The 22,386-nt window shown below is 54.8% G+C and overlaps 2 protein-coding genes and 1 long non-coding RNA gene across 12 annotated transcripts in view; 1 reads left to right on the top strand and 2 right to left on the bottom strand.

Annotated features, from left to right (window-relative positions):
• Window positions 1-12,069, top strand: part of Carhsp1 (calcium regulated heat stable protein 1) — a 13,331-nt gene extending 1,262 nt beyond the window's left edge. For 3 of the 9 annotated variants that reach the window (XM_010644178.3, XM_010644173.3, XM_010644172.3), the window contains 3 exons: window positions 6,844-7,014; window positions 7,158-7,280; window positions 9,069-12,069. In XM_010644178.3, coding sequence (XP_010642480.1) covers window positions 6,851-7,014; window positions 7,158-7,280; window positions 9,069-9,231 — 450 coding nt within the window. In that variant the 5' untranslated portion in view covers window positions 6,844-6,850 and the 3' untranslated portion in view covers window positions 9,232-12,069. Of the gene's footprint in view, window positions 1-2,551; window positions 2,643-5,082; window positions 5,162-5,417; window positions 5,512-6,699; window positions 6,752-6,843; window positions 7,015-7,157; window positions 7,281-9,068 lie in introns of those variants that run through there. The other 6 variants (XR_784285.3, XM_033758692.1, XM_010644176.3 and 3 more) reach the window with 6 other exon arrangements.
• Window positions 3,536-5,703, bottom strand: LOC104876215. Its single transcript, XR_004515231.1, has 3 exons — window positions 5,280-5,703; window positions 5,039-5,184; window positions 3,536-3,611 (listed from the first exon to the last, which is right to left on the bottom strand). It is a non-coding gene; the product is annotated as an uncharacterized LOC104876215 (long non-coding RNA).
• Window positions 12,070-13,894: 1,825 nt separating the features above from the next.
• Window positions 13,895-22,386, bottom strand: part of Pmm2 (phosphomannomutase 2) — a 32,455-nt gene continuing 23,963 nt past the window's right edge. The window contains exons 8-9 of one of the 2 annotated variants that reach the window (XM_033758691.1): window positions 18,977-19,098; window positions 13,895-14,644 (exon numbers count right to left, since the gene is read on the bottom strand). In XM_033758691.1, the coding sequence (XP_033614582.1) occupies window positions 14,590-14,644; window positions 18,977-19,098 (177 nt within the window). In that variant the 3' untranslated portion in view covers window positions 13,895-14,589. The remainder of the gene's footprint in view (window positions 14,645-18,976; window positions 19,099-22,386) is intronic. The other variant, XM_010644169.3, reaches the window with a different exon arrangement.

Below are 22,386 nucleotides of genomic sequence, written 5' to 3' on the forward strand. Positions count from 1 at the left end.
GCGGGAGGAGGGCCGCTTGGCGCGCTCCGGGTGTTTGCGGGGCCGCGGACTCTCCCTCCCCGCTGGGCTGGCAGCCCGGGTCTGCAGGCCGGAAATGCAACATTTATTTCCTTTTTCTTTTTGAGTGGGGGATTATACCCGCTTCTCTTCGACCTACCTTCCGAGCTCTTTTGAACATTTTTTTAAAAATTTTATTTTTGAGACAGAGACTCGCTAAATCACTTGAGTTTCCCGAACCTGCTGTTCTCCTACTTCAGCCTCCCAGAGAGCTGGGATTACGGGCTCACGTCACCTCGTCCGGCTCACTTTTGATTTTTGAGCAGACAGACTCTGGGGCCAAGGGTGGTGGCGCACGCCTGTGATCCCAGCACTCGGGAGGCAGAGGCAGGAGGATCACCGCCAGCCAGTTCGAGGCCAGCTGGGTTCCATAGTGACTTCAGGCCGATTTGGAAAACCTAGCGAGACACTCTCGAAAAGTCAAACAAAACTGGGCGCGTGGCTTTTCCGGGGTTGCAGTAGGTGTGTGCGCTGGGGTGAGCGGAGATCAGCTGCTCCAGGCTGGAGGGTCTCGGTTTCAGAGGTGGAGGTGTCTCCGCCACCGTGACAGACGAGGCTCCAACGTTCCCTGGCCGAAGGGGTTGTGTGCACATAGGAGCAGGCTGTTCGGCTGCTGAGGGAGACATCTACATCTCCACCTACTCTTCTTGCTCTGCTCATCTGCTTGCCACCGGGAAGCCGGAGGGAACTAGTGAAAATCAGTTCAAACCGGCTCCCCTCCCTTACTGTTGCCGCCCCGCGCCCCCTGTCTTTGCAGGGTTTTGTTCTCTCTCCCCAGCGACCTTCCCCAGGCTCCCTCTGGCCTTTGCCCCTGCGGGCCACTCCGCCGAGGTCTAGAAGACCCGGTTCTGCCGGCCTTGCCGGGCCCGGTTGGGGTCCTGGGTTAGGGTTAGGCGGGGGGGGGGGGCGGCCTTTCTTCATCCTGCTGAGGGCCAGAGTCAGGGCGTTTGGTTTTGATTTGCGTCCCACCCTCGAGGGCGAGAAACGGCGGGAAGCGTTATTTCAGCGCCCTCGTAGGCGGCCCGACTGTTGTGGACCGGGCCCACCTCGTGCTTTCACCGAAGCCGCGCGGGGTCCGCTTCTGAGTCCCCCGGGACTCTGCTCCTATTGTGTCCGACCGATGGGAAACTGAGGCAGGGAGCGTGGGGTCAGTTGCCAGGGGTCCCCGAGGGAGTGAAAGAGCAGAGTCCCGGAGGTCCAGAGGGTTGAGGGATAGGAAGGACCGGGTGGAAGGCAGGCCAGGGGTCTCTTAACGAGTGCTGTGGGTGCCGGTCGGTGATCGCGAGTCTCTCGGACGGGACTGCTCGGGCCGTGGGGGCTGGGGAGGCAGCCGTGCTGGAGGAGGAGCCTCCTGGGTCCAGGCCCCAGGCTCTGAACCGTTCCAGAGGTTTGTTGTTTTCAGGCTCTGGACCCGCCCCGCCCATCGGTTCCGCCCTCTGGCTCCCTCCCCTCCCTCCTCATTCGCTGTGCCCAGCTTACCTAGAACAATGGAGCGAAGTGTGGCCTTGGGCTGCCCGGGGCGCGATGCTGCGTCTACCTCCGCCGCTTCCGGGGACCCCTGGGGTGGAGCTCAGCCCCCTCACCCCCAGATCTGGGCTGAGGCTGGGCTGGGAACAGGATCCGAGTGGGATGGGATCTCCCAGTTTACAGCCTAGGAGCGTCGGGGCAGGTGACCAACTCTGACCTTTCTAGCAGTCTTCGCCCGGTGCCCAGTCTGAGCCTCGTGCTGTGAAGCCGGGCCATTCCATCGCCCCAAGCTGCCACTCTGCCCTGTGGGCCAGCAGCCGCCCTACTCGAAATGCAGACTCTCTGGGGGCTGGGGTGCTTAGCAGGCTTATGGCCCTGGGCTCTGGCCTAGGCCCTGGCAGTGAGCAAGGGCGAGGGTGGCACACTCCTGTAAGTCCAACATTCCCAGCACTCGGGAGGCTGAGGCAGGAGGATAGCTGAGAATTTGGGGATAGCCTGGGATACATAGTGAGTTCAGGGTTAGCCTGAACTGCAAAGAGAGACCCTGCTTCGAAAAGCAAAACAAAACAGAAAGCAGAATCGGAGCCCCACACCCTCATCTTATAGAATCAGAATCTTCACTTGAATAGGACTCCCAGAGATTGCTGGTCACCAAAGTGTAAGCCCTCTGTGCCTTGGTTTCCTTCTCTGCTAACGGCTGCTAGGTTGAGGTGAAGATTATTCTTCTGGTTTGTGCTCCCAGCAGCCCGCACGGAGATGGCAGGTACAAACCGACCTCTTGCAGGGCTGCTTCTCCGGCTGCCTGCCCTGTCTTCCCTTAGTGTGGCTTTGTGCCCACCCTACCTTCACCTCCTTTAGCAGTGGCCCAGCCCTGGACCCCCCTCCCCACAGACACCGCGGAAGGCTCGAGAGGATCCTGTGTTGCAGGCTTGGAGAGGTTCTGGCTTTGCCTAAGAGTGAAGCATCCATCCCAAACTGATCTTGTCCCTTCCTCTGCCCCGTCTTCCTGCCTTCGAGAAGGGTCTGGAGCAACAAGCAGGGAGCCTCGGGAGCAGACGGAGCCGCTGACCCCACCTTCCTGGACCAGGCACCCCCTCGCGGTGGATGTGGTTGATGGGGTGGGTGTTCAGGCCAGGAGGGCAGGAGGGGCTGCTGGTTAACCGGGTGCTGTGTCCTCAGGTCCTCAGTCCCAAATACGGCGTAGGCGGGAGCTCTGGGAAGGCTCGGTTCTCGGAACTACTGGGAGGAGCTGCAGGACTGCGGAAAGCTCCCAGGCCTTTTGAGGCCAAGGCGCCTTCTCCCAGCAGCTCCTGGAGGAGGCCTGCCTGACACACCCTACCCTGGGGATAGGGAGGGTAGGCGTGGCTTTCTGCCTCCTTTCCTGGCTGGGCATTCCTCAGTACTAGGGGCTGACTCGGGGTGGGTGCTTGGCCCTAAACATAGGCTTCTAGAGGGCACATATGTGACACGGTGGCATGGGAGGCAGCGTGGGCCCAGCTCTGCAGGCCAAGCATGTTTCCCTGGCTGACAGACCTGTGTGATGCACGGAGCCCTCCCCTGCCTGCGAGTGCACACGCCTTGACTGGGACGTGGGGTCTGGGTTGGGGGCAGAGTCCCCCCTGGTGTGGCCGGGAGCCTCCTGCCATCTTGAGCTTCCAGTGCCCCGTGCCCCTCCCTGAGGGAGTTGAGGTGTGGGAGGCCTGGTCTGGGGCCCGCCAGCTCCCAGGCTGTACCTGGAGTTGCTGACCCTGCAGAGGGCAGTAGGAAGCCAGAGCCCTGGGATGCCCCATTCCTTGTGGGTGTCGGGGCCCAGGGCATCCTCCACCTAGCCCCCGCCCGCCGCTGGACTCCGACCGGCTCCCCGTTCACTCCCCGCTTCCTCCTGACCTCCAGGGGCTGGGCTGTGCCCCGGCTGGGCCTGGCTCCCGCTGGCTGTCTCAGCCCAAGTGGCCTCCCAGAGGTTGCCTGGATGGTGGCAAAGGCAGGCAGCACCGCACCCCCACCCTGGTCACTGGCACCTTGGCCTCAGTTTCTTCCACACTTTCTTAACGCTGTACCCATCCATGAAGGCAGCAGATGCAGCAGGGCTGGGGCACATACAGGAGAGGGCGTGAGCTGAACGGATTGGGGCTTTGGGTCCTTCCCCCTGTCACCCCAAGATCCTGGCCGGGGCCCTGCAGATGTAGAGGGACCTGGAGCTGCCCACAGGCCACTCCCTACCAGCAGGCAGGGGTTCCTTCCATTGTCACGTCTGGGGGACTGGGTGGATTTGGGGCCTGAGCGGGTTGGGCGCAGAGAGAAGGGGTTCTCCACTCTAGGCCTGTTTCACTGCCCAAGAAGTGAACACCACCAAGGTATGAACAGAGAGGGACGTGGGAGTGAAGACAGGAAGACACACTGGGGACTGAGGCTTGCTCCTGTAATTCCAGCCCTCGGGAGGCTGGGGCAGGAGGATCTATAGCTGCAGGCCAACCTGTGTTACAGAGGGAGGTGTTCTACAGGCCCAGGATTTAGCTAGGTGGTGCCCCCGCCTGCAGGCACAGGGTCCTGAGTTAGATCTCTGGTACCAAAAAAGAAAAAAAAAAATAGGTTCTTTCTCACCCCTCCCTCCCCAAACAGCAGAACAGGATGACGCTGATGATGAGCCTGGTGATGCAATGTTTCCTGGTGCCCCCGCCTCCTCCCACCTCATTTCCTGTCCTAGCTCCTTCCTCGCTCCTCACAGTCCCCTGTGGAGCTCAGGCCCTGCCTTGCTCAGGAGGCTGGGTTCTTTTCAGCCCAGTACTGGGGACTGGCCGCAGAGCCTTGTGCACCCTAGCAAGTGTCACACCATGAGCTACACCCCAGCCCTTTTAAACTTTTGAAACAGTCTTGTTAATTTGCTCACTCTGGCCTCAGTTCTGCAGTCCTCCTGCCTTGGCCTCCTGAGTTGCCTGAGATAGCAGGTGTGGCCAGGTTAAAAGGAACAATTCTTACTCATTGTCCCAGTCCCAGCTCCCACCTCACACAGGTGCACCCCAGCCCCCAGCTTTTCTTTTTTTCTTTTTTTTTTTTACTTAGTACATTTTTTTCCTTCTTTCTGACAGTGGGGATCGAACTCAAGACTTTGTGCTTGTGAGGCAGGCATGGGCCCCTGAGCTAAATTATTAGTACCTGTTTGCCATACTTGATGATTACATTCACTGCAGTCAGTGGGTGTATGTATGCGACACGTTTCAATTCTTTTTTCCCCCTTGTCTCCGCTTCCCTTATTTTTCCAGAGTCAGATTCATTTATTTAGCTTCTAAGGCCTTACAAAGTTAGTTATCGCAGACAGACACCAGACTAAGGGGCCAAGGAACATAGAAACCACTGTGTTGCCTTTATCCCTGTTGGTGCATTTGTCTGCCTGTCGATTCTCTGCTTCCAGCCTCAGCCTTGTATCTCCAGAACCATGAGTGGGGCCCCGTTACTGGGGCATGTATTTGTTGAGTGACTTTAGGACGACAGTTACAACAGGGCTGACAGAGCTTACCTGTCTCGGACAGACTATGCTGAGCATGTGTTATTTCCTTTCAGCTTCATGATGCTGGTGCAGTGTTGGGTCTGTTGCAGTTCCCATTTACCAGGTGCAGCAACTGAGGTCCAGAAAGGTTAGGTAACTTGCTCAGGATTACACAGCTGGCAGGTGGGAGGATTTGAAGTCAGATGTGCGGACTCCAGGAGAAATGAGGGAAGGGGCGGGTTAGAAGGGGGAGGGCAGTCCCTCACTTCACCTTGTTGTCACCAGGTCACTGAGGTACCACCTGCTGTCCTGGGAGGTGGGGGTGAGGGGAGCTCCTCCTCTGGGCCAGCCTCCTTCCCAGAACTCCAGGCACAGAACATTCTAGGCCTCTGTGACCTGGGCTTTGGGTTGTGCTGTGCCTGGAGTGTCAGCCCAGTGGCGGGGCCTTTCGGGGCTCCCTGGACTTGGGGTCTTGCCTGGCTGCAGCTGCAGCTGAGAAGAGGGTGAGGAGGCAGCTATGTCACCTCCAGAGGGCCCGCACAGTGGGCTGTGCTTTCCCCAGGACTGGAGGGCACAGCCTGGTTTGGGGGAGTCGGGGGCAGAGCAGGGGACACAGCCGTTTGATGGAGGCACTGGGGCCAGGGTTGCTAGAGGTCCCATTCCTTTTTTTTTTAAAATAAATTTTTATTTTGGTACCGGGGATTGAACTCGGGACCTTGAGCTTGTGAGACAGGTGGAGGAACCACTGAGCTAAATCCCCACCCCTGAGATCCCATTTCTTTCGAAAGTATCTGGAATTGAGACTTTCAGGCAAACACCTGGGGTGTTTAAAAGATTCTTTATCTTCTTCCCTTCTCTCCTCTCCTCCTCTTCCTGTCTGTCTCCCCCTCTCGTGCTGGGAATTGAACCTAGGACCTTCGCACTAAGCGACGTTTACAGTCTTTAATTTTTATTTTGAGATAGTCTTGCTAAGTGGCCAAGTTGCCAGGAGCTGGGCTTGAGCTTCTGGTCCCCCCTCCTGCTGGATCCAAGGCGTTTGCCACCACTCCCAGCTGAGTTCCCATTTTCAGTCTGAAAGCTTTGGGGAGCCGCATCCAGCCTGTTCAGGGCTGCCTTGGCTTTGTCTGGCTGGTGAGCTTGAGGGGGCCCGGAGTTCAAGCTCTTCCCAGGCCCAGCCCGCCGTGATGAGTTCTGGTCCCGTGTTCATCCCCAGCGTGGCAGGCTCTGCACGCCACCCACATGCTGTTCCCTTCAGATGTGAAAACACTCAGTTACTGGGGGACTCTGAGACCTGGGCCCGGGCAGCTGGCACCTTCCTGTCCCTCAGGGTGTCCTTGGGCACAGCTGTCTGGTCCTGCTCTGGAGGACATGGTGACATTGCTTTAGGCAGAGTCTGTGGCGTCCCCCCAGCCCTCCTGGCCAAATCCTGATTCGTGGGAAGGTCATGGAGAGAATTCGCTTTCACAGAAGGGATGGCGACCGGGCTGGGTGGAAATGCGCCTTCCCCTTGGGTCTCGGGCTCCTCACCAGGCCTCCCAGGCCCAGCTATGGGCTGTCACGCCTTCTCAGGCATCCACACCAGGTCCTAGAGTTTCCTGAAGTCCTCCTGAGTTTGTCCGGATCTGTGCTTGCTTGGCACTAGGCACTAAGGGACGTCCTTGTAGTAGGGGCCACTTGGCATTTTCTTGCAGACCTGTGAGCCTGAGTGGACACCTGACCCAGCGGGGTGTGGCTGCAGACAAGGTGACCTCGTCCCTGCCGGCCTCGGCCCGTGCCATCCGACGCGGTGAGGGGACTCCGTCCCCCTGAGCCCTGAGAGCCCCGTCTCTCCCTAGGTCAGCCATGTCATCTGAGCCTCCCCCTCCGGTGCCTGCACAGCCCCCCACTCATCAGCCTTCAGGGGCGCTGCTGGACGCCCCCCGGGACCGAGAACGCTCCCCATCCCCACTGCGGGGCGACGTGGTCCCAAGCCCCCTGCCCACCCGCCGGACGAGGACATTCTCCGCGTGAGTCGAGTCGGGCTCCTGCTCGGAGCCGCAGACCCGCTGTCCTAAGCTGTGTCCCCGGGGAGTTGGGGGCCGTGGGGCGTGCCCTGGAGAGTAGGGGCTGTCGTGGAGGCTGGGTCCCCTCATGCCTTCCCCTCTGTTAGGACGGTGCGGGCTTCCCAGGGCCCTGTCTACAAAGGAGTCTGTAAGTGCTTCTGCCGGTCCAAGGGCCACGGCTTCATCACCCCGGCGGACGGTGGCCCTGACATCTTCCTGCACATCTCTGAGTGAGTCCCCCTGCCGCCGACAGCATGTGTTGGGGACGTCCCCGTGTGAGCGAGGCTGGTGGAAAGTGTGGGGTGTCTGGGCCGCTCAGCCACGCCTGTGGAAATGGGATGGCAGAGCACCCGGTGTGGGGTTGTGTGTCTGGCTGATGGGAGGGGTCCTGAGTCAGGGGCGCGTGTGGGCCTGGGAGGTATTTTCTGCCCTCATCCGGGGAGGTGGGCTGGGGGCGCTGCAGGCTGGCAGCTTCTCTGCTCCAGGAAGGAAGTATGGGGCGGACTTTTCTCCTGCAGCTCACTCACTGACGTCCTTCCTTCCTGAGTGTCAGGAACCACCAGCCCAGAATGGGGCCTCAAATCCTGGGGGCTGGAAGGTGCCCAGGGCCCTGTGAGTCACCTTTGGTCTCCTGGGTAGCCATCTGATACACGACACCAGACACCAACACCCATCTTTGGCCTAAGCACCCCTCCCTTTTTGGGGGGCTGGAGATTGAGCCCATGCTAGGGAAACCGTCTACCACTGAGCTGCACTCAGTCTACACCCCCAGCCTTTTTTTTTTTTTGGTACCAGGATCGAACTCGGGTCCTTGTACTTGTGAGGCAGGCGGCAGCACCACTGGGCTACATCCCCGGCCCCCCCACAGCCTTTCATTTCAGGCAGTGGCAGGCAAGTTTCTGCACAGCAGACCTGGCAGACAGAAGTTAGAGCCCAGCCCGCTGGGCATGGTGGCGCCTGCCTGTCATCCCAGCTACTTGGGAGGCTGAGGCAGGAGGATTGTGAGTTCAAGCCCAGCCTGGGCTGCTTCGTGAGACCATTTCAAAACAGAAAGTAGAAAAGGGGCTGAGATGTAGCTCAGTGGTACAGCTTGCCGTTTCAGTCTACAGCACAGAAGAATACGTAACAGATCCTGCTGCAACATCATCTGCGTGCTGGGAGAGTCGCCTTCCTTTGCCCCCACTCTTACGTAGCCGTTCTCTTTGAAAGGCCTCCATACCGTGTAGCCAAGAGAAAGATGCTAGTGTGCTGTGTTAGACTGCGTGTGAACACACATGTGGATGTGCAGGTGTATTTCCACGCTGCCTCTGCACAGAGACAGGCAGTGTGCTGTGAGAACCGGTTAGTAAGGAGTGTCTGGTTCACCGTGAGGGCTGGGCTGCAGCTTTACTCATCTGAGTCTCCCAGACTCTGATGAACCATCTCCGGGGCGCTAAGGATCTTTTCCCTGGGCTCTCCTCCGGGGGCATCAAGGCATCAGTCTCACTGAGATGGTGACTCCTACCCTTCTTAGAACTATCTTGGAGGATACGGGGACTTTTCTTGGAGGATGCAGGGAGTATTTGGAGAATTGAAGGCCAGAGGCTGTGTCCGTTTCCTGGGACCAGGGCTGGTGTGGTAGAGGGAGCGCAGGAAGCCTTGCTGGGTCTCTGCAGTGGTTCCAGTCCTGTGCTGGAGTCCCCTCTACCTCCCTTCAGCGGGCCCTGCCTGCATGGTTGGTGATTAGTGTGACAGGGTGTGCATCCACAGGTGCCTGGGCTGCTTTGGTCCCAGCGTCAGACCCAGGGAAGAAGCGGATGTGGTCAGGGCTGCATGGCCAGGACCCTGAGGCTGGGAGCAGGTGGTGGTGCCTTCCATAGGGAGGACAGGAGGGGCGAGTTCCTGGAGTGGGATTCTGGGCGGTCATTCAGATGGGCACCAACCGTGGTGGCCCTCTGCTGAGCAGGGTGTTGGAGTCTCGGGCTGACTCCGAGGGCTTTTCCTGCTGTGAGCACTGACGTTTCCTTCCTTCCCCCTAGCGTGGAAGGGGAGTATGTCCCGGTGGAAGGCGACGAGGTCACCTATAAGATGTGCTCCATCCCACCCAAGAACGAGAAGCTGCAGGCTGTGGAAGTGGTCATAACCCACCTGGCACCAGGCACCAAGCACGAGACCTGGTCCGGGCATGTCGTCAGCTCCTAGGAGGCCCAGGAGCATCCCTCCTCCTGGGCTTGGGGGAGACTGTTAGGAGGAGGCGGGGCTGCGATGGAGATGACATTTTCCTGCAGGAGATGGGGCTTCAAGGGTGGGACGTGGGCCCTTTCAAGTATCCCCTAGGGGAAGGGGGACCGGAGGGCAGGCATGTGGTGCTCTCCATGGGCCACCAGCACAGCCTCCTCCATCATCAGTGTTTGCCATCTGAAAAGCATTAAACGCATTTGAAAAGGAGAGGTGCCCCTAGTGGCTGAGTGGAGAGGGTCCAGCTCCAGCCCAAGGGGTGGGTTGGAGGTGGTTTTCTCCTCAACTTCCTGGAGTCCCTCTTCTCCCTCCCTCTGAGTTGGAGGCTAAACATTCCCAGATCTGTGTGGCTTACACGGTCTCACTTCCACAGAGTGACTTCCATCCAGTGCCCCCCATCTGCTGGGGCCAGGGCAGAGCAGTTTGCTAATTCTCTGCTTGGTTGGTTGCAGGGGATCTGGCTTTGGGGCCACACGGGGGACTTTTGAATTGACAGACTTGACTCTTCGGTGCCTTGATGTGGGGCATCACCACCACCTGTCTAGGAAGACTGTGCCTCTAGGGCCCTTGAAGAGCTTTCAGTGATACAAACAGCTTGCTGCTGCACACGTGCCTGCCATAGGTTCGCCACCGCTGCTGTAGGATCTCCTGCCGGCGCTGTGCAGTGCACTGGGCTTTTTCACATCTTTCTGGTGAGTGGTTCCCTGCTCAGCAGCCATTGAGAGCAGCTCTTTGGGGTGGCCATGGGGGTGGATTAGAAGAGGCTGTGGGAGAAGGGCTTGTGACGGGCAACTGTGTTTCAGAACAGAACTTTCTTGATCCAGAAAAGAGCAGGTAGCTTGTGTTCTGATACCCAAATACAGTGAAAAGTTGGAGAAATATGCTTTTCAGTGGTGGTGGTCTTAAATGTTTAGAGATTTTTTTTTTTTTTTTTTTTTTTAAGATAACAGCGCTCTGTCCTCCAGAGCTGATAGGTCCTTAAGATTTCTTTTGTAGTGGTTTGTTTTGACTCTAGGTGTGATTAGAAAATAGTGGTTGGGTAATAAGTTTTGAAATTTTTGGCCTAGTTAAAGATTTGCTTGTCCATGCACAGGGGGGTGGGGCGAGACTTTAATGGTGGCTTGGGGGGCGCTGTGAGGATGGGAGGGCCATGTTGATGCCGGAAGCACTGACAGCCTCGTCAAGTGTCTTGGGGTGTGTTTGGCCTACCTGATAAGGCTCTGTCTGAAAGGGGATGGAAGGCTAGAACCTTTCTGCCTTTCTGGTGGAATGTTTTTAAGTATGTTGGGTGTGTGCATAAGTTGCTCAGTTTTTGTTGCCTGTGGTGCCCCTTGAAGGATACCCTCCCCTTCTGCTGTGCCCTCTGCAGGGTCCAAGGTATCCTTTTTCTGCTGAGTAAGAAGTGGCCTTGGGTGGCTCCCTGGTGGCATTTCCTTTGAGGCCTGTCTGGAGTACAGACCACACTTCCAAGCCATTTCTGCTGAGAGGGCTGAGGGCTCCCTAAGGTTGAGAATCTTCTGTCCCCTTTCCCTCCCCCAAGCGTCTCTATGGCTTTGTTTTTGCCTTGGTCACTGTGGCCTGCGGTGGCTCCTTCACTGGTGCCCCAGCAGGCTGTGCCCCACGGTGAGCTTGGAGCTGTATTCTGCTGTCAAATGACCTTTGGTTTCTCTCATTTGGCAGAATCCTTTGTCAACAGCTTTCTGGGTGACCACACTTTTTCAGTCCAGGAGTATTCCAGAAGTGTAGGATATGGGAGCTGAAGGAGATGCTCTCTGCTGTCACTCAGATTCCATTTACTGATCGGGAGGGACACAGGATGCTGGGGGATGGATCTGGGAGCAGACCGCAGGGTTCCCAGATTCAGATCTTGCTTCCCATTAGCCACCCTGCAATAAAGTTTGTTTTGTGTAAGGCTGTGTTTGTCACCATGGGGCTGGCTTGCCAAGAGCTTAGCTTGTGGGTCAGTAGGTCAGGCCCCCCACCCCAATGAGGTAACACCTTCTGCTTTGCAGTTCCGTTTTAAGGAGCCGGGGATTCGCATTTATTTAACCATCATTCTCCAGCTTAGGAAAGCTGAGTAGCAGGTGGCCCTGCATGGTAAACGGCTTCAGCTCTTGGGCTGTGGATAAACGCTCCGTGGTGGTGTTCAGGATGTTGTATGGACGAGCGGTTTTCCACTGTCAGCCTGTGGTGAAGAGCAGGATTTCCAGGTGCAGACCAGCCCCAGTCCCGGGGCATTCACACCTCAGATGTCTTGAGAGGTGAGGTTCTCCATCCAGCAGGTGGGCCGGGAGTGGAGACTACCGCTGTCCCCACCCTCGGGGCCCTCGGGTCACAGCGGGAGTGTCTCCTCGTGTGCTGTGGGGCTGGGGACTAAGGACAGCCAGAGCCAGGTGGGGACACGTGGCAGCCCAAGGCACGGGGACTGGAGTGTGGAGTGCTGATGGCAGCCACCACTTTGGGAGGGACTTGTGCCTGGCAGGAAAGGTTTTGCCCTAGCCAGTGTTACAAGGGAGAGGGATAGAGATGGGCATTTTTATTATTCTGTACGATCTTCAGTGTACTGGGAAAACATCATAGCCAGCCCGCCAAACCTGTGTAGGGAGAGGCCAGCGTTGGCCCTTAGCTCGAAAAGCTAAGATGAGCTGACTTACACCCAATGAGTATTACATACAGGGGAAGAGGGAGGTCTGGGAAAACTCGGTGGGCGTGGAAGACATGTTTGGTAAGCCAGCCTGGGGTGAAGCTGTATGTGATACTTCTTTTGGGGTGCTATGAGGATGGGAGGCTGGTGCCTTTCCTTGGGGTGAGTAGTGCCCAGCCTGGTTGGGGCCGAGATGGGTGGGCTCGTGGGAGAGGGAGGAGGAAGAGGAAGCAGCCCTCAGGAGGTGATTCAGGCCTTCATCTGCCTGGACTGCACTGGATTTCGGCACTGTCTGTCCGACTGGTCGTTCCTCCACCCCTCCAGTCACTCGTGCCGGCAGCTGGAGACCTCAGTGGCAGACTGCTCCTGGGCATCAGCTGACCAGGGTCTGTGCGTGCCTTCCAGGCTGGCTTCTCCCACCCTCCAGTGCTTAGCTGTTCCCCTGAGGCTGCTGAAAGCCCTCCCTGGTTGACCTTGAGTCCGTCTGCTTCAGTGGTGCTGGCAGGGGTGACCCTGAACAGGCTCGTGCTGGCTTCGGCGCGACCTCTGTGGTTCCTTCTTGCTCAACGTGTATTTAAACTTGTGATAGTGTCTTTATCCTGCCAGGGGAATGACTACCACCCCACAGGGTTCCCAGAGGCTTCGTGAGTTTGTAATAGCACACACGCTGCTCAGAGTGCTTTCCTGAGATCATTTCCTCCAGAGCACGTGTCTGCTGGTGCGGTTCCACCTGAGATGAACACAAGGCCTGAGGGAGTGGGCCCTGAGTCACGGCTGCCCCGTAGCCTGGTACCTGGGCCGCTGCTCTCAGCTGGCTCGGAACACGCCCGCCTCAGCTCCTCGGAGGTGTCAGCACGCTGTGCTCAGGCGACTTGGCTGTCATCACTAGGAGGCCGTTGCAGGGAATCCCTGGGAGCATGGGACAGGGACAGAGGCCGCAGGGGGACAGGAGGAGGTGTGGCCGAGCCCAGAGTCCAGTTCAGATGGATGGGGTTGGTGGAGGACACCGAGGCAGTGCAGAGGAAGGTAATTGGGAACCGTTGACCAGTGAGGATGTGTCCGTGTACCTGGGACGTGGGAAGCCTCCCACAGCCCTGGGGTCAGAAGCACCAGAGCAGACGGCCTTTCAGAGCCATCAGGTGGGCTTCCTCCCAGAATCTGAGAAGATAAAACTGCTGCTTTTTCACTTCTCCACCCACTCAGAGAGGAAAAGTCGTGAGAAAGAGCAAACAGTGAAGCTGCTTTAACGTGCTGCATTTTGTTATGGTACCATTTGCAAGACTCAGCAAGGGCACAGGCCACAGGGTGGGCAGCTCAGGGAGACACTGCGACCCCCTCCTCCCGTGCAGGCTGGAGGGGTGAAGGGGCAGGGTGGGCCACTTCAGGCTTTCACCCCATCGATGCTGAGTGGCAGGGTCTGGAAGCAGGCTTATCCGGGGGGAGCACCTGGTGTCCCTGGGCCCTGGCACCAACCTGCCCGGAGGGGTTGTGGGTCCCGGTGTTTCCAGATGCTGCAAAGTGGCTCAGGAACCACTCTGGAATCTCCTGGAGGTAGAGGCAGTAGTCACTCCCACCCCTCAAATCAAGGTCTGGACAAGGACCTAGGCAGAAGCAGACACCCAGGGTACAGCTCCTGCTCCCGTAACCGTTGCCGTCGCCTGAGGAACCAGGCCCCATCCAGAGAGGGTTTTCTGGTGACTCCACACCTGCCATGTGAGCTGCTGTGAGCCTAGGGGCATCCAGCCTCCCTGGAAAGAGTGGACAGGTCCTCAGTCCTCCAGGCTGTTCACTGGTGACTACAGAGCTGGCCTGAGCGCTAGGCCAGCCAAGGTGCAAACGCCACGGGTCAGCTGTCACCTGGCCAGCCATCTGTCTGGCAGGCCATGCAGAGGTCTGTGGCTCACAAACAGGAAGTGGCTGGGAATCGGTGCCACCAGTCACTGGAGCTCACAACCCCAGCTTCTAGTCGCTCCTCAGGCAGGGTCTAAGTGGCTGGGAATCGGTGCCACCAGTCACTGGAGCTCACAACCCCAGCTTCTAGTCGCTCCTCTCAGGCAGGGTTGCTGCAGATGGCCTGTCTTCTCTCTCAACATCAGATTTTCCTTTGTGTCAACATGGAGATCTGGACGTTAGCAGCTGTTAAATTTTCACAAGACCCACAGAGAGGGAGGCCAAGGCACGTCTATTCTAGAATGATGGCCAGTTTAAACCCATGTGTACTATGAATGGACAGCAGGCAGATCTCGGACTGGACAGTCCTTTGTTGGTAGTGGTCTTCCAACTTTTTTTTTTTTTTTTTTGGTACCAGGGGATTTTTAACTCGGGACCCTGGGCTTGCAAGGCAAGAAGTGTCAGTACCGCTGAGCTAAATACCTGGCCTAGACAAGCACTTTAAGGTTGAACTACTACTCCAGCCCAGAGCGCTGACGAGTCTTCTCCCTTCTGGCTGCTTTGGCATTGGAGGTAGAGGCACGAGTTGGTGGGGACGTGGGGTGATTTTTCTGCCCCAGCAGCTGCCATAGAGCAGGCTGGGGGATGGGGGTCCCTATGATGTGCACATACTTGAGGGGCCACAGCTCTGCTCCCCAGTGACCTTCCAGGCTCCCTGGCCAGGACCCCTCCTCTTCTGCATTAAGAAAAGAGCCCTTCACAGATCCTGCGTGTGTCCTCGGGCGCTGTCACAGTGTAGCCCACAGTTCGGGGGTCTGTGAAGATCTCGTAGTCATTGCCACCCTGCAAAGACAAAGCACAAATGTTAAAGCTCCACTCTGTCCTGGGCAGGGAGGATTTCTTCAGGTGCCTGTTTCCAGGAGGGGATCCACATGAGAGCAGCCACATGAAAAAAGCATTTTAACCTCCTCCTGAATTGCAATTAAGCTGGGAACGTGTAATTATGCTTATGAAAGGAATCACGATGCTCCGGTGAGGTGAAGATCTAAGGCTTATTTTTCTATAAAGAAAGCAAGCACAGTGAGTGACAATTCTCATAGCCAGCAATCTGTTTTGGCCGCACCTGATCTTATCCGAGTCACGAGGAGCTGGCGGGCAGAGCTGGGGCACCTGCGTGTGCTGGTGAGACACAGCTGAGGTTCAATTTAAGTGGCCCCCCAGCTAGTGTCTGGCCTGCTGTGAGAGGTTTCTGGGGTGAGGGACAGGTTGGACCCTGGCCTGACAGTGACTAAGGGTGTGTGACTTGGGCAATGGCCACTCTAGAGGGGACGATGGAAGGCCCTTGCTTGCAGTGCTGTGTTGAGATGGCAGTGAGTTCTGAGGCTGGCCCCTCCGAGGTGAGCACTAGCACCTGCTCATGGCTTTTAAAGCATTTTCAGTCAGTGTCACCCGGAGTGCTTCTAGGGGCTCAGGGTGATTTACATCCTGGAAAACAGGAGGCCGCTGAAGCCTCAGGATGTTTTAATTTTTTTTGAGGCAGGGTCTCACTCTGTAATTAAACTCACGGCAGTCTTGCCTCAGCCTCCCAAACGCTGAGATTACAGGTGTGGCCACCACACCCAGTTAAAAAGGCTATTTCTGCAAAGGCCACATGCAGGTGTCTGGTAAGGACGGGTACGTGCTAAGGTTAAGGTGCGTGTCCGGGAATTAAGCTGAAGGCCGCCCACCTGCCACACTGGCCACAGGTTCCCAAGCCAGGCTGCCTGCTGCTCCAGCAGCCCCAAGCCATGCAAGAGGGCCACTGCTTTTCTTGTCATTATATTTCCCGAATTTTTCTCATCAAACTGAATAAGCTGTTCAACTCTAAACCTGGGGGAGGGGGGTCAATTAATGTACAACACAAAGTATAGAACAATTGGATTTTTCTCATAAAGTGCAAAACATGAAGTCAGTATGGAGAAAACTAATTCTCTGGAAAATGTGACATTGTTTTAAAAGGTGAATTGGCACAGAATTACTAGTACTGTTTTTGTGAGAACGAACCACTCCTAGACAGCTTCCCAGGTAGAGGTGAAGTTCAATGTGACATTGTTTTAAAAGGTGAATTGGCACAGAATTACTAGTACTGTTTTTGTGAGAACGAACCACTCCTAGACAGCTTCCCAGGTAGAGGTGAAGTTCAGGATGTCGGGAGGGGACAAGGTGGGAAGGTGCTGGGTGGAGAACGTTACAGGCCATGAACTCGGGGCAAGCTTCTGTATAGTACAGGGCTTTTGGTCAGTGACATGGCCCTGAGTTTTGTGGCCAGCATCTGCTGCCCAAATACATATGACGCCAAGTCTAATAATTCTTAGGATTAAAATCTTTCAGGAATAGCATGGGGAGTAAAAATCAGGTAAATGATGGCAAATGTGGATGCTTCACGACCAAGCCTTTATCTGGGACACGTTCCCTCTAGATTCCACACGGAACCAGGAAGGGCTGAACCAGCCTTTGGGGAGCACTATCACCTGCCAGCTGGGGGTCCAGAAGCTGGAGCCACTGTGGTGCACAGGTGGTCATCAGGGATCCCTGGAGACCTGTCACGGGAAAGAAGTGAGGACGGGCCTGCGGGGGTGAGACGAAGCCAAGAGGGACTGTGGGTACACGGGGAAGGGAAGTAGAAGGGGCCCGGTGGGGGCCCCAGACCTCAATAAAGGACTTGGGGTTTTAGGGGAGATGATGCACAACACGGCTGGATTGGGGCGTGGGAGGAGCTGAGGAGTCCGGAGGCACTGCCGCCAGTCAGGGTGGCACAGGAGAGCCACCACCAGGGAAGACAAAGCCCTGGGGAAGACAGAGCGTGGGTGATTAAGATGTGGCCCGATGGATGCCTGCACCCCAGCACAGGTGAGCAGAAGCCACACCAAGCCCCGGCTGGTGACAGTAAGGCTTCAAGGAACTGGATTTGCATACCCAGTGTGCAGCCACCTGCAGTCTCCCAGCTCAGAGTTAAAAACTCTATTTGCAGAGAAGACGAGGGAAGGTGGGGGGTGAGTGCACATTCATTTCCGGCTGTGTACTCAGCAGGCCCCCAGGAGGGGTCTCTGCTCAGTGAGGTCAGCCTCTGACTATGGAAATCCCTGAGGCCCGAGGTCTGAGCAGATGAGGCACAGCGCTCCCTGTTCAGTGGTGAATGGCCATCCTCTGATGCAGGCCCAGAGAGGGAAAGTGTCCACGGGCTGCGTCCCTATCCCACTGAAGGCCAGCGGGTACTTGGTAGCAGACATCTACAGCTAACCTGCTGTAGCTTATAGTCCAGACTTGCTGCCCATGCACACTTAGCATCTGGGCCCTGTGATACATTTATCCAGTTTTTAGGTATTATGGGTGCAGAGGCCAAGAGACAAGAGTGGGAGGTCCTCGAAGTGCCTACAGCAGCAGCTCCTCTGCCTACAGAAAGTCACAAGGGCCTTAAAAATGCCTTTTGCAGGACAAGCCCAGGTCCAGGGAGGGATATTTTGAGTGATCAGGTGATTCCAATGCACACTTGGGGAGAGCCCACCTGTATATTAGACGAGGTCTTGAGGGGAACCTCGGACCCCCCTATCTGTGGACAGCTGGAGGCACGGCCCCCTTATGCCATCTCATCTGCAAGACAAGCTGTGTGCCAGCTGTGGCATGGTACTATATCCAGGAGATGCCAATTATGTGGCCCCACAGAGCCAGCCACACTCCGTGGGCCTGGAATCTGCCTCCCTGAACACAAGAGCTTCGGTGCAGATGGAGGCGAACCATGCTCATTTCGTGGGAGACCTGTTCTCAGGAGCAACAGGCCATGCATGGGCAGTGGTGCTCAGGAGCAGGGCAGGCTGGCAGGGACTCCAGGGAGTGTCTGAAGAGCGTGGCACACACCTGCTTGGTGTCCTCCCACGCGGGAGCTAGGGGAACATCTCTGAGCTGGCTTGAGGCCCTCTAATTTGGTTCAACCTCCAGCCAGTTCAGGAAGCAGGAACAGCAGTCTGCCTGGCAGGTCCCTCCTCGCCCCAGCAAGTTGATCTACACCTGTACCAGCCACAGGAGATCTGGGTCTCAGGAGTCTGCCTCAGAGACAAAGGCATGGCAATGAGACAAATCGGTCCAGAAAACTTTTTCTGTGCACTCTGGCAGGAGAGAGCTACAGGTGACTCAGTCCAGGATGGCAAAGACCAGCTTCTCATGATAGGAGGGCAGTGCCCACTAATTATTATATAGCTTAGTAAGGTGCCCCCTTGGCAAGGGCACCCTTTTCCAAGGACCCTTGGCAGACCCCAAGGTGAGCCTTTGAGCAATTTTCCTGTAACATTAAATGAAGCGGAGTTAGTTGCAAGGAAGTCCCCACCAAGAAAGCTATGCCTGAACAAGGCCTGGGCCACCCCTCTCCTCCTAGAACCCTGCCCCATTGTCCTGTGGCTCCGCAGGGCAGAGGACAGTGAGGCTGTCAGTGAGACAGCCTGCATGCAGTCACGGTGGTGGTGGCAGATGGCAGAGCCGCATGCTGCCTTGGCGATGCCTCTGAGTCAGTGTAAAGCAGACCACCATTCTGTGTTGGAGAGTGAAATGCCATTTCGTGGGCCTTCACGTCCTGGTGGTGTCTCTCTCCTACCCCTCCTACTTATGTGGTACCTGCTCTCAGTTTTTTTTAACCTTTAAGACTCTCTGTAATCCGAAGAGACTGTTTCCCTCTCTTTAGACAAAGATGTAGACATTACTTACACTGTTCTGTGCTTTGCTTCACTCGCTTACAATCACTGCTCTGGCCCCCTCTGTCCGTGGCCAGCCCTGTTCCGGCCCCTGGTCCTCTGTGTGCTCCTTCACACGCATGAACACGCTGAGCTGATTCCCCTACATGGCAGTGCTGAGGCAGAGGCACATCAGCTGCTAATGCTCACGGACAGCTGTGTCGGCCTTAAAGCCTTACCAGCAGCACTCAACCCGTAGATGCTCCCTAGCCTGAGAAGTCAGAGAGGCAGGGGACACTGATCCAGCTGGTAGCCCCAGGAAGCCAGAGTAGTTCAGGGGTGTGTCTCAGTTCCCTCACCGTCCCTCTCCCTCCGGGCCTGGCCCAGGGCCTCACAGCTGAATTTGGAGCCAGGTCTTAGAGGTCTTAGGAACCACAGGCGGTGTGGCAATACGAGGTTCCTAGGACTAACATACCTGGGAAAGTGAGGGCCACTGCCTCGCCTCCTCACTGCTCTCTGGGCTGCCGGGCAGCTCTTCAGTGCCTGCCAAGGAAATGGCTTTTTATGACAAAAGCTCGGGTGCCATTTCCCTGGAAGCTGGCAAAAACATACAATTCAGCATGAAAGTCAGCAAGCTTCATAAACATCAAGCTACATAAACATCTGACATCCACTGTCAAAGGGCTAAAGCTAGCAGGTGGACTGTTCTAAGACAAAGCTTTCAAGAACTGAATGTGATTTAAAGATTCAGGTGCTGGACTGCTGAGTCCTAGATCCAGGAAACCTGCTGAAGGGGAATGCAAGGATGTACACTGTAGAATTAGTTACAACAGTAAACTCTTACTTCAACCAGTGTGCCTCTATTAGGGACGTGGGTAAACAGGCTCTGCTAAAATGAAAGACCGTTATACAATCACTAGAATTCTTGTACTGACCATCCAGAGCCTCACCTCACAGGTGTCTTGCCAACCAGTCGATTATTGTATGGAGTAAGTTTGATAAAATTGCCGCTTCTGTATTTCTTGTTCTATTATAATGATTAATGAAAAAACGATGCAAATTTTGGTCATCCAATTATTTAAATAATTGGACTATGAAGTGGTTAAAGATTTAAGACTGTCTCAAAATAAAAAAAATGAAAGGGCAGGGGATGTAGCGCAGTGGGATAGTGTCCCCTGAGGACAGTACTGTGGGGGAAAAAAACCTTTTCAAAGAATACTCACCAATAGAGGGAAAATAAAACATGTTAAAAAAAAAACACCTAAAAATAACATGAAGAGATCTCACTTGTGGGGTCTTAGTTATAAAGATTAGGAAGAGGCTCCTCAGCTGAGATTACAGGTGATTTTCATCATAGAGTTTCTAATTTTCTACAGTGAATGTATAGTAATCACAATCTGGGGAAAATTCCATTAAATAGCACTCATTTTTAAAAAGCAGGCAAATAATTAAAAAAAAATCAACATATGGCAAACAGCACATTCTCTGATTATTTTCTGTCTGCCCTCAAACTGCTTTCCATTCCAACTGAGGCTTCTAGATGACCACCGGCACACGCCACAAAGTTCATTACTGGAAAATCTGTTGTATATGTTTTGATAGCTCACCTCTCCTGCTGCAAGAAATGATACCAAGCCACAAGGACTAAGGAAACTGCTGGCATTCCTTAAATGTTGGGTGAGGTTTTATTACCTTAAGTTTTAAAAGACATATCAGATAGTGCGTTTTTACACTTTAGATTTTGTTCTTTTTTCCTCCTTTCTTTAACAGCCATTCTAGCAGATACTGATTCTAGCAGATCTCACGGTGGTTTGGATGTGCATGACCCTGATGATTAGTGACGCTGACCCTTTCTTGATATACCCGTGGGCCATCTGTATGTCTTCTTTGGAGAAATGTATATTCTCCATTTTTAAATTGGGTTATTTGGTTTTTCTGCTCTTGAGTGGTAGGAGTTCCTTAGATATTTCGGATATTATCCCTTTAACAGACATAGTTTTCATGTATTTTCTCCCATTGCACAGGCTGCCATTTCACTCAACCCTTTCTGTTGCTGTGCAGAAGTCGTTTAGCTTGAGGTAATTCCACTTGCTCACTTTGGTTTTGTTGTGTGTGTTCTTGGGGTCAGATTTCAGAAATCATTGGGAAGACAAGCGTCCCTTTCCTTTTGTTCTAGGAGGGTTACAGCTTCTAGTCTTATGTGTAACTCTAATCCACAAGTGTATAGCCCAAAGAATGAAATCAGGATGTTACAGAGATACTTACACTTCTGTTCAGGGGGCATTTTTTTTTTTTTGGTACCGGGGATTGAACTCGGGTCCTTGCACTTGTGAGGCAGGCAGCAGAACCACTGAGTTAAATCCCCAGCCCCCATGGCAGCATTTCTAATGGCCGAGACAAGAACAGATGAATAAAGAATCTATGTATACTTATACAATAGAATATTACACAGCCTTAACAAAGAGGGAAATCCTGTCATTTGCACAATACGAATTAACTCAAAGGACATTATACTAAGCGATATAAACAACTATTACAACTCACAGAAGCAGAGAAAGGAGGCAGAGGGGAGGAGTTATAAAATTTCACTTATATAAGTTGAATCAAGTTCTAGTCAATCAAGTTCACAGTGCCTATAGTTAACAATACTATAGTGTCCATTTAAATTTTGCTAAGAGGGCTGATCTCATATGAAGGGTTATAAAGACACCACTAAGCCCCCTAAAGCCAAAGAGGCACAGAGATCTCCAAACTTATCAAAACTTCACTTACTAAATAAATATGTGCAGCTTCTGTATATCATATACCTTAATAAAGCAATGTAAAACAAACAAATGAGCTGACAGGTCTCTTCTGCTCTGTCATTAGTTATGTCACTCACCCCTTCAGATCCAACTTCATTCTGAAAGCAAGAAGTGTGCCTAGGCTCCCGAGTCCCCTTCGCACCGGGGGCCTTGCTGGAAGGAGAACGCCGGAGGGTGGACCTTGGCAGAGCAGCTGGTTTTTGGAGTGGACCAGTGAAGACAGGGATGAGGGATTCTGGACCTGCAGCATTTGCACTGCACCTGCTGGGTGCAGGATGTTCACACAGCCTGACCTGGAATCCTTGACGGCAAGGGCGCGGACTCCCTAGCAGCATGCGCGAGGGGAGCAGAGGCGTGTGAAGGGATACGGCGCACTGAGATGGCAAGACCAAGAACAGGCAGCGAGGAGCTGGTGCTGAGGCTCAAGGTTCTGGGCAGAAGGATCTGCCTACCCAGGGACCGTCCCATCTGCCACTGTGGCTTGGGGAATCTGCTCTAGGAACCCTTCCTGTCCACACTGGCCTTTCCCATGGGATATGCTCAGTTTCCAACTTAGATTCTGTGTTGGACTTGGGATTCCTGACGCCTTTTACCCCAAAAGCTCCCAGTACTGTCTGTGCCTGACACTCGGGACTGACCCTGCCTCTTAGCTCTTAGCTGATGCCCTCTCCTGAGTTTTAGGCTTATGAGAGCCCCTATCGTCCCATCACCTGGTTTCCAGTGCTCAATTTACAGTGAAAGCTGTGGGTGGAGATATAGTACAATAACAAGATAAAAATGGCAAGGGCTTTGAAATACGGAGGGCTTGACAACCCCTCCAGAGACTGGTGCTCTGGAAGGCACTTGAAGTGGGCAATATTTAATTCAAAAGCCAAACCCAAGGGGATCAACTAACATGCAGCCTGATCCTTGCCTCCCCTGGGCACTGGGTGTCTGAGCTGGGAGGGGAGGGAGGCTCTGCACACCCCAAGCTAGGGCAGAAGTCATCACTCAGCTGGGGCTGGCAGGTGAAGTGTGTATGCAGGGAAAATAGCGTAAGTGCTGCTCTTACCCCTTTCGAGCCTGAATTGAATAACAAAAT

The sequence above is a fragment of the Fukomys damarensis genome, unplaced genomic scaffold, assembly GCF_012274545.1.
Source record: "Fukomys damarensis isolate Sample0158 unplaced genomic scaffold, DMR_v1.0_HiC HiC_scaffold_34, whole genome shotgun sequence".
NCBI classification, from domain to species: domain Eukaryota; kingdom Metazoa; phylum Chordata; class Mammalia; order Rodentia; family Bathyergidae; genus Fukomys; species Fukomys damarensis.